Source organism: Monodelphis domestica, chromosome 1 (genome assembly GCF_027887165.1).
Source record: "Monodelphis domestica isolate mMonDom1 chromosome 1, mMonDom1.pri, whole genome shotgun sequence".
NCBI classification, from domain to species: Eukaryota; Metazoa; Chordata; class Mammalia; order Didelphimorphia; family Didelphidae; genus Monodelphis; species Monodelphis domestica.
Window position 1 is genome coordinate 247,455,467 of NC_077227.1, and position 11,262 is coordinate 247,466,728.

General features: G+C 34.1%; 1 protein-coding gene across 4 annotated transcripts in view; it reads left to right on the forward strand.

The window, feature by feature from the left end:
• The window catches only part of GTF2A1 (general transcription factor IIA subunit 1), a 49,092-nt gene extending 38,450 nt beyond the window's left edge, over window positions 1-10,642 (forward strand). For all 4 annotated transcript variants that reach the window (XM_001366949.4, XM_056810607.1, XM_007472691.3 and 1 more), the window contains exons 7-9: window positions 1,832-2,152; window positions 2,798-2,887; window positions 7,299-10,642. In XM_001366949.4, coding sequence (XP_001366986.1) covers window positions 1,832-2,152; window positions 2,798-2,887; window positions 7,299-7,406 — 519 coding nt within the window. In that variant the 3' untranslated portion in view covers window positions 7,407-10,642. The remainder of the gene's footprint in view (window positions 1-1,831; window positions 2,153-2,797; window positions 2,888-7,298) is intronic.
• Window positions 10,643-11,262: the final 620 nt, after the last annotated feature.

Here is an 11,262-nt window from a genome sequence, read left to right on the forward strand (position 1 = left end):
TTGGTTAGATTTCTTTGTTCAGTCACCTATCATAAGCTCTAGAGCTTTAGACTGTCACCTGGAATGCTCAGATTCAAGTCAGTATTGGCCTCAGACCTTTTTTCCTGGACCTAGTTCATTTTATGGGATGAAAGATCTCATTGATACATCTCTAGTTTTGGTGAATTTTTATATGCGATTCTTCATTATTAGACAGTATTATGCTTGTTTAACTTAGCCAAAGTGGGTGTTAGTCAATCACACTTGACAGGTATTTGGAGTTTTCTTTGCCTTGTACTAGCTGTATGTCCTGGGTAAGCAGCAGACCTTACTGTACTGTGTGGAGATAAAGCTTGACAAATTTTTGGCAGAAGATAAATATTTACATGTTAACTGAATTGGTGGTATTAGGTCAAAATTATGTAAGTAGATGTGATGCTGAAAATAAAGTAGGGATTGTGGGGGGGAAAGTTGAGAATAGCCACAGAAAACATCCCTTTGGAACTGGGAAGAACAAGCAGTGGAGAAAACTGGGACAATAAAGATTATAAAATTCAGCATGATAAGAAAATAGGAAAGCATGCTTTAGGGCAAAGGAGGCAGCCATATTTGTAAAAAGTAGGTAAAGAAGCAAGGAGAGAGAGATCCAAGATGAAAGAAAGTGGGAATGATAAAGGGCACAAGCTTCCAGAGAACACCAGAATAGATTAAAACATAATACAAGTGATCAAGCTAGCTTTTCCAAGGAAGGAAATGACATTTGCAAAGTATAATTCTATATTTTTCTTCTTTAACTTAATCTTCCTTCTAGCCTGTCTATTTCTATTAAATGGGCTGCCATTCTTGCAGTCACCTAGTGGTTATCCTCAACTCTTCATTCTCACTAGTTCAATCTATGTCAAGTCATTGGCTAAGTTCTGTTAGTTCCATATTTTTATCCTGTTTAATCATATCACAACCAGTCTAGTGTAGGCTCTCATCAACCCTGCTACTGAAAAAGCCTCTTCCTGTATTTCCCTGATCCCAATTTCCTTTTCAATCCATCTTCCATATTGCTGCCAAATTGATATTCCTGAAGTTCAGGTCTGATCCTATCAACTCTCATTTCAACAAACCCCAGTGGCTTTTTATTAACTTTAACAATAAAACACAAATCCCTCTTTGGCATTTCTAGTCCTTAAAGCCCTTATTAATCTGGCTCCAGCCTATCTTTCCCATATTACTTTTCCTCCTGCATTCTAAACTCCAGTAAAACTGGTCTGCTTTCTATTCCTCATGTACAGCTTTCCATTTCCTTCCTCCATGCCCTGTGTTAGCTTTGTCTCCTATACCTTGAATGCTTCCCTGTCTTCTTCTCTCTCTGGTAAATAATCCAAATATCCCTTCAAAGCTCAGCTGGAGTTACATGCCTTTCAAGGGGCCTTAACCTATTAGTTGTAAACATTCTTTCTTCCAAATCACTGTGTATTTATTTTGTATTTAATGAATCTATATGTGAACATATTAATGCTTGATGGACAAGATAAAATGAGAAGCTAGGTGAAAAAACATAGGGGTGTTTTATATGATCTGAGGGGAGGACAATGAGGAAGTTTCTGATAGGTGTTTAAATGTCTTTCTTGTCAAATAGACTCAGTAATTTCCTGAGAGAAAAAGGGGGAGATTGTGAGGGCATACGGAAAGTTCCAGAGGAGGTTTAGTTCTTGGGAGAGTGAAGAAATGAAAATATTTCTGTGCATTACTGAGGAACCAGTTTAGGTTAGCATAAGGTTAGCATAAATTTGTTGTGGACTCAGTTATGGATGAAATAATTATGAATGAAACTTTAATGTTCTATTTTCTTGTGTGTCAGGTTTTGGCACCTATCCCTGGAGGAATACCACCACCAACCGGTGTTATCATACAACCTCAGCAGATCTTATTTACGGGGAACAAGACACAAGTCATACCAACCACTGTGGCAGCTCCCACTGCAGCACAAGCACAGATCACTGCAACTGGTCAGCAACAACCACAGCAGCAGCCTGCCCAGCCACAAGCTCCTTTGGTGCTACAAGTAGATGGAGCTGGAGACACGTCATCTGAAGAAGATGAAGATGAAGAAGAAGATTATGATGATGAAGAAGAGGATGATAAAGAGAAAGATGGAGGAGAAGATGGACAAGTTGAAGAGGTAAGTGGGGAAAATTTGGAAATGAAAAACTAAATTGCTGATTTTTATTTTTCATATAACCTATGTATAGCATTTATTTGGAAAGTCAGAATTTAAGTGTTGGTTATTTAGAGCATAACTTTTAAAGAAATATTGTTTAAAGGTCTTCATAGATCTATAGGATTGAGATTAAATTAGCTAAAATGAAAACATTTAATATATCCTTTTCTTTACAGTTTAGGTTGCTATTCAACAAATTTTGTATAGTGAATAAGTATATAGATATAAGATTTATGGCAGCTAAGTTATAGTATTTATGTCTATAAATACAGTTAATGTGCCTTATTTTCAGCTCTCAGATTCCTACGATAGGCCTAAATATGTAACTTCTTTGATTGAGCAGATAAAAGGTAGTGCATCATTTTACTAGGCTGCCTCAAATAGATGAGATTTTAAAGAAACCCTAGATAAGCCAAATGTCTTTCATAGAAAGAATTTTTCTGTTCTTCCAATTTATTGCTTTTGGCAATTAAAATTAAAGATAGTAAATTATTCTACCATTATATTCATATATATAATTTCAGAGAGCCTCAGTTTCCAGAATATTAGTAGGGTTTGATGTTAATATATAAGCTAGTGACAAGTAAATATAAACATCTTTTCTAGGAACCCCTGAATAGTGAGGATGATGTAAGTGATGAAGAAGGACAGGAACTATTTGATACAGAAAATGTTGTTGTGTGCCAATATGATAAGGTAAGAGTTTAGCAAATATAGTGGTTGTGTTGTAATTTCTCATCTTGTGTTCTTGACAACATTTGATTGAAATTGAATTGAAAATGCTCACACATTTGATTTTTAAATAATAAAAGTGAAAAGACCTCTTGTAATAGTAGTACAAGCAGATACTCATCACGTGGGATCTGTATGAAGTGAGATGGCAATTGGAATAAGAAAGTGAATACTGAGGGAAATTTAATAAAAATGGAATTTAAAGCCCCAGTTAACTGGATAGAAGAGGAAATTTTAAAAAGAAAGCATTTATGATTACTTTAGGTTATAGACATGGGAGATTGAGAATGGTTGCTATAGATTGAAAGTAGTAACGTATTGAGGAAGAAAGATGAGTTTGCTTTTGTTGTTCATTTTTCAGGTCCTACTGGACCATCGAGGTAGAAATATCTTAGAGATAGTTAAAAATCCGGATCTGGATGACTTGGGTGTTAATTTACATATAAATGGTGGTTGAAACTTTGGGAATGGAGATTTCCATAGGAAGATTGTATAAAAAGGAAGAAGAAAATTGTTGGGGAATACATTAAAGGATCAAGAAAAGATTAAAGAGCTAGCCTGAGAACCAAATAATATTTTGCCCCTGAAACTAATGGAGTAAAGAAAGTGTATGGGAAGAAGTTTTCAACAAAGTCAGGTGCTGTTGAGAGATAAAAGTACACAGACTGACAGAAGCCATTGGATGTGACTTTTGAAGTATTTAGGAACCTGTGCAAGTATGATTTCAGAGTGATGAGGACAGAAACCCAATTTTAAAGATTTGAGAAAATAATTTGGGGAGTGAGGAACTGGAACCAACCAGCATTTATTTAGTGCTTGTCATGTGCTAGGTACTGGGAAACAATGGTGGCGGAACAGTTGAATGGCAGTATAGAGTAGGAGGTTGCAGGAAAAGATATTTTAGGATTAGGGATAGCTTGACCATATTTGTAGGCAACTGTGAAAAACCTAGTAGAGAAGAGCAAAGATTATGTGAAAGAAATGACAGCAGTAATAAAGTCCTGGAGGAAGTAGAAGGGGAGTAGATGGTTGATCATTGACCTATCTAATCATTAAACTATATGTGGCTTAGGGGAAAGAGTGCCAGATTTAGGGTGGAGATTTGGGATTTAGGAGCCCCTTTTGATAGGGGCTCTAGGGCAATTGTGTGACCTTTGGGCAGGTAATTTACTTTGCAACTCTGCCTGTCTGTAAAATGGAAATAATACTGCCCTTACATGGCTGGATGAGGTTCATATAAGATGTTTAAAGAACTTGACAAACTTGAACATGACATAGATGACTATGACCAGTAAAAAGGAAGAGAATGGTGGGAGGTTTGGGGAAAGAAGCCTGATTAGTTTTTCTCAATTCAAAGTGCAATCATTATGCATTTCAAAGACTAACAAATAAAACTTGAAGTTGGCTGCAGCATTGAAAAAGTATTGGTATAGTAAAGTTTGGGATTAGAACTTCAAAGACGTTTGGGTTTGAATTCTATTCCTGATACTTATTACCCATCACTTAACGTTTCTGAATCTCTTACTTTCCTCACACCTGAAATAAGGGAGTTGGACTAGATTACTTCTGGTTCTAAATTTTTTGGCTATCATACTATAGGAATGTTGTGTATTTCTTGTCACTGGGAAAGAGAAGTCATGAATAAATTATTTTAAATTGTATTTAACTTTCACAGATTATATGAGTAGTTTTAAAATGTATTTGCTTATTATATGCTTACTAACATTAATATAAACACTAACTTTCTATGGAATTTTTAAAAAGACTTTTTTGACTTTGTAATGAATGTCAAACATTTGGTTTATGTAGGATTTTAGTTATAGAATATAGTCTGGGGGGCAGCTGGGTAGCTCAGTGGATTGAGAGCCAGGCCTAGAGATGGGAGGTCCTAGGTTCAAATGTGACCTCAGACACTTCCCAGCTGTGTGACCCTGGGCAAGTCACTTGACCCCCATTGCCTAGCCCTTACCACTCTTCTGCCTTGGAGCCAATACACAGTATTGACTCCAAGACGGAAGGTAAGGGTTTAAAAAAAAAAAAGAATATAGTCTATTCTGTTATGGTCTTGTCCCTTGCTTTTTCCTGCCTTTCTTGCTTGCTTTAGTTTGGCCCTAGAAAGATTGTGACTTACACCCATAGTCATATAGATAGGCAGTGATAGCTAGGACTAGAATCCATATTTCCTCATTCCAATTACAAGATACAAAAACTATTTCAGGTGCCTGCCTTTCCCTCTCCTTGGATATTTCACTGATCTTTCCACCAGAGGGCACCCAAAAGAAGTAGATGAAAATCCAAGCTCATAAATCAAAGTGCCTATTATCATTTACATCCCAGCAATGAATTTAGACATCTGAGATCAAAAGTCCCCAATGATTAGGTATATAGCAATAATTTCAGCATGTTTTGCTCTTCCTTCAAATTAATTGGAATGTTTTCACAAGAGTCAATTACAGTCTCTAAATATGTACATATATAATATATACATATACATGCATGCCTGTACGTACATATAATTGGACTAGAAATCAACTTGGGGGTAGGAGTGGAAGGTTGGGAGATATAATAAAGGACATCTACTTAAAGGATTGTCACATAGAGAAGAAAATAGATGGTCTGAACTTCAAGGATAGAATTTAGGACCAGTGGATCTGATAGTTCAGTTTTCATATAAGAACATCTATGCTTCAAAAAGAGAAATGACCTTCCATTGATATTTTTTTTCAGAACAGTGATATATTGGAAAATATCTTAAAATGCTATTATTATAATTCTGACTTAGATTCAAGACAAAGATTTTTAGTCTTGATTCATAGATTTGACACCAAGTCATTTTGGCTCAAGTCCAGTCCTTTTTCTGCAATGCCTTTGTTGTAGAAGGAGTTCTGTGATGTGTGAACTTTAAAAATATATTTTGATAACTGAGTATAATTTATTTTCTTCATAATAGTCTATTTTATTCTGTTCATTTAGAACATTTTAAGAAGAAAAGGGGTTTGGGGAAGGTCTATATGCTCTACCAAATTGGCAAAATGATGGTTAGTGACACACACAAAAGGACTGAAAACACTTGATTTATAAGAGCACTAAACTTAGAGGACCTGGCTATGCTATTTAATAGATTTGTGCCTGAGGGCTAATCATTCTCTGGGCTTCCTTTTCAGTTTCCATGGTGATTGTAGTGCCTCACACGGTTGCTGTGGGGAAATTGTGTTATAAAAGTGACATTTTTAAAAAAATTCCTAGGTTAGGCATAGTGACAAACAGAAGTAGCATAGATAATGGAGATGTTTAATTGTTAAAATTTCCATCAGACTTTTTATTAAAAGTAGTTAGAATGAACTGGTTTTAGAATTTGCTTCTCTTATTTTCCTCCTCAGTTGAAGTATAGAAAATGAAGAAAAATAAAAGTGCCTCTTATTTTTTTACCCTTAATTAGCTCTCAAGCTAATTTTAAAGGTGGCTATAATTTGTAGGAATTTAATAAAATCCATCTTAGGCCATCTAAGAGGGACTAGTAGATAGAAGCCTTATTCTACATTCATGTGAGATACAGATAGATACACATCCCTGTTGCTTTGGGTAAGATCATTTGTGATAAAGAATTCACAGGGCTGAGTTATTGTTGGGTTTTTTTGTTTTTAAACATAACAACTGCTTTTTATAACTACTTCCTTCCCTCTCATGGCTTATATTTAGTAGATTTGTGCCTGAGGACTAATCATTTCATCTCTGAGCTTTAATTTCCATTTCTTTAACTAGGGATTATAGTGCTTCATATGGTAAAGAAAGTGTTTTGTAACCTTTAAAGTAATAAAATGTCTATTATTTTTATTGTGGCTCCTAGGTTAGGCATAGTGAGAAAAAGAGAGAGCATTGATAATAGGGATCTATTTAATTTTAAAAATTCATACTTCCTATTCTACTAACATTTTTATTAAAAGTAATCAGAATCAACTGGTTTTAGATTTGCTTCTTTTATTTTCCATCTTCATCCTCTGCTGAAATAAATAATAATCAGAACTCTTTTATCTTCATTGAATCCTTTCTTGTAAGAAAAAAAAACTGGTCACAGTGGCCAGGTTTGACAGTATATATACTTAATTCTAGATGCATAGTCTCTACATATAGTCTCATTCTCTAGACTCCTCCCTCCATCCCACCATAGACATATACTGCAAATTAGAGGAATGTATTTGTTAACCCAGGTCTCTGGGACTTAGATTATTTATTACAATTTGTCTTGATTTACTTTTTTTTTAAATAAGGCAGACTTACCAAACAAATGGAATATGATGTCCTATTAAAGTTTTTTTTTTAATTCTTTCTCATAATTTCTTTGTATTCTTATTTTCATCTTATTTTGTTTGTTTAGATCCACAGAAGTAAAAACAAGTGGAAGTTTCACCTCAAAGATGGCATTATGAATCTTAATGGAAGAGATTATGTATTTTCCAAAGCCATTGGAGATGCTGAATGGTGAAGAATTGCCTTTTTTAAAAATAATAATAAAACAAAAAAAAGGATTCTTAAAGCTGGACTGGTTGAAAACCTAGGACATTATACTTCAACCAAAATTTACTTCTGCATGTCAGAAAAGTATGGTAGAAGCAAAGCTACTGGAACAAAGATTGACCATGACAACGTAGACACTACTTCAGACTGGCAAGCCATGGAACTGTAGCACCTGATGTTGTTGGGAGCTGAATTTTTGTTAGGAATACCATAATTACCACTTCAACATACAGGTACCTACAGCCAGTAATTAGCATGTTAGGCTTTGTTGCCATCTTTTCCCCTCTATCTTGTTAAATCAGAAAATATTTCTTGGAACAAATTGAAGGAACCTCTTCCCTTTTGATAGACTGATCTGGAACTTCTTGTGTGTGGTCATTATATTGATTAAATTTGTGTGTGGGCTTTTTACAAAAGGGAAAGAATTATGGTGTTGAATTAAAATTATCTTGTATAAGGAAAAGATTTAAAATTCTATTTGATAGGTCTTAAGTAATTTTACTTGCCATTCTCCCTCAGTGATATTCCTTCCATATACCGACCCTATCCTTTTCTCAGCATCTATATAATAAAGAAAAGAATATAATCAGTGATAATATTCATAAGATCATAGACTTAGAGCTGGAAGGGACCTTAGAGATCATCTTACCAGTACCTCATTTTATAGATGCTGGAATTTGAACCCAGGTTCTTTGCTAAATTTGGACTCTTGTTATTATACCACATTGCTTTCCCAATTAAATTCAGTTTGGAGACCACATCTTTATTTGACCTAAAACTCAAGTTTTCTTAATCTGTTAAGTATAATTCAAAAACATTTCACAGGAGTTGAGAGGAAATACAGTGGTAAGTTTAATTTCCTTAAAGAGGGCTTGTTCCCCCTTCCCCATCCTTTTTACCCCTTTTAAAGCCAAATTGGCTCCTCAGGAATAGTTTGTTTCAAAGGGTACCATCTGATTGAAGTGGTGTACATACATGTGCAAATACATTGATTTATTCCTATAATTAGGCTGAAATTTGTCTTGGTGAACTTAATTGCCAAGCTTTTAGATATGCAGTGCATTTATTATAGTTGAGGGTGAGGACACTGACTTTATTAAACAGCTTAGTTACTATAAACAAGTTTCCCATAGTTCCTGGGGAAAAATAGCAAAACTTGCTTACAAAAATCTAATTGTCAAATTTAAGGTAACAAGGTGTTTTTTTTTTTTTTGGCAAGTGACTTTAAAATCTTTTTTGCTTAAGCATAAATGTCTTTGTTTACATAATGGCCCAACTTTTAAAACCAAATGATGGGTAATGTAAACAACCACAGACAAACTATAAACAATTTTTACAGCAAAAAGGAAGACAGTGGAGTTTGGGGCTTTTGTAGCACAATAGATGGCAGTCACAGTTCAGTGTCCTACAAGAGACTCAAGAACAGTGTAGCTGTAGCACTGTGATGTTTACTGTATCTGCTACTTGGGAGAGGATTGTTTAATACCATTAAGGAACTGAAAGGACATTTTCTTGGTCTTTGTTCTTATATAGGTAATTAAAATTTTGTTATGGATTTGCTTGACAAAATCCAAGTGTATTTTACCTCCTGTATATTTATTAACTGCTTTTCTTTTCCTTTTCTCATTTTAGTCTTCCTTTTACTTGCCTCTCAATATGTTTGCAGCAGTAGTTTATATGAAAACCTTAAAGTACATTGTAAGGAAAAAAACTGTGATGAGCCATTACATGGGTTTTTTACACCACTTAGATCTCTAAAATTGTCTACTCACCAGAGAGCCTAATCAAATTATTGCCCCTCTTGTCTTTGCTTATATGTTGTAAACCTCATTATAAAGTTGGTTTCCAGTCACACTAATAATAATTAAGTGCTGTTTTGATGTAAAAATTTTGAGTATGATTTTTATTTTGATTTGTCTTAATTTAGGATATAATCTAAGTCTTTTTTAGAAAAAAAGTTTGTTTTTAATTACCACTACGCTAAAAGCACATGCAATTTTTTTGGAGGTCATTTATATGTTGGGGGTTGGGTGGGGGAACCAGACTAATTGTTACCCTAAACTTTTTTTCTATTGTCAGGTAGTAAAGCTGCCAAATAGGTTTGTTTACCCAAAAAAAGGAATTAATCATCTACCTGGAAAAGTTTAGCAATGCTGCAGAATTGAACAAATGAAACCTTTTACTTAGCTACTTAGCAATTTTTATACTACTGGAACCCATGTTACTATATACTTACTCTCTTTTATGTCTTGGGTCCTCTGTGGTAGAATAATACCTTTTTTGTTCATATAGCAGCATTATAAACTGTCCTGTCACTATGCTATATTTTGTGATATTAATAACTACTGCTTTCAAAATAATTTTTGGATTATTTTGAAGCAGGTTAATAACCATTTGTATTTGCACCTGTGTCTTACATATTAATTATGGCATGCTTAGCAAATGAGGGATTTTGTTTTAATTACCTGTGAAGTTTTTTGAAAGCCAGTCAAAACAAAATGACTTACCAAATTGTGCTCTTACATATTGCTACTTCAAGTGTTCCTTTTAAATCAAAAACTTTTCAATTTTATTTTGTAGCAATTTGCTGTAAGAATGTAGCTTGCTTACCTTTTATTGTACTTGAATTTTAATCATGGTTTTAAACATTGTAATTGAACAGACCATTTCATTAGGTTCCATAGAAATTGTCATTCCTTTGAAGAGGACAAGGAATTCCCACTTTTGAGTTTTAAGATTAATATAACTTGTTTATTTGAAGTAGAAGAAATAGTTCAGTATTAATATTATGGAGATGAGAGGTTTCAAAAGCGTTAAGTTTAGATTTGCACAGATGGTAACAGCACCTTTTAACTTGAAAAAAAAACGGGGAAATATCTTTAACATTAATCATCAGCTCTGATGGACATTTGCATAGCAACTGGATAAAGTGTAGAAATTTGTGCCTTTCAGTATACAGATTCTTGGTTGGTGGTCATTTGAATAACCTGGGCCACTTGAATTCCTGAGAGCACGTTTAATTTTTGCGGAGTTCCAAATGTATCTTAAAAAACTCTTAATGTGCAATTAATTTCTAAAATCAAATAAGTAAAATGTCTGCTATTGAGGGGAATAGACATATAAGGAACTTTATATTGGACTGTTATATTTTTAATGTTCAATTTTTTTGTTATTGCTAAGTAATTAAATTTCATCCTAATGTTACATCCATGTTGTCCCTTGCATTGAAATCATAGGCCACATTAACATAGTCCTCCGCAAGTAATACATCATGATTTCAAAAGTACATGGTGATTTTACATTGTGTTTTTTAAGGAGCATAGTTCTACTACACTGTTCTTAGAAAACAACATGGAAACATGAAATATACATGTTTTCCTTTGCTAGAGTGTAAAATGAAAAATCAAGGTTTGGGCTTTCTTTTCTTTTCTCTTTTCTCTCTTTTTTTTCTTTTGCCTTTTTCTGGGGGTTTGGGGTTGGGGGATATGGATTCCCCTTTGTTGTATTTCATGAATACCCAATAGCAATAATATCACCATAAACTATTTCCATGGGGGAAATAGTCATAATCCCAGTACAGGAAAACAGATAGACTCCCAAAGGAGTTCCCTTTTAAAAATTAGTAATTTTTTCCACTTGAAAAAAAAGTTCCTTTATTTTCTGATTAATTTCACACATTGAATTTTTTTTGTTACTGCTTAAAAGTTGTTGTTCAATGTTATTTGACACTTTCATTGGCATTTTAGTTTTCTTTTTTTCCCCGAAGTCTCTCTTATCCCCTGCATCAGTTTCAAATTTATCTATTTCAGATTTCAAAATCCACT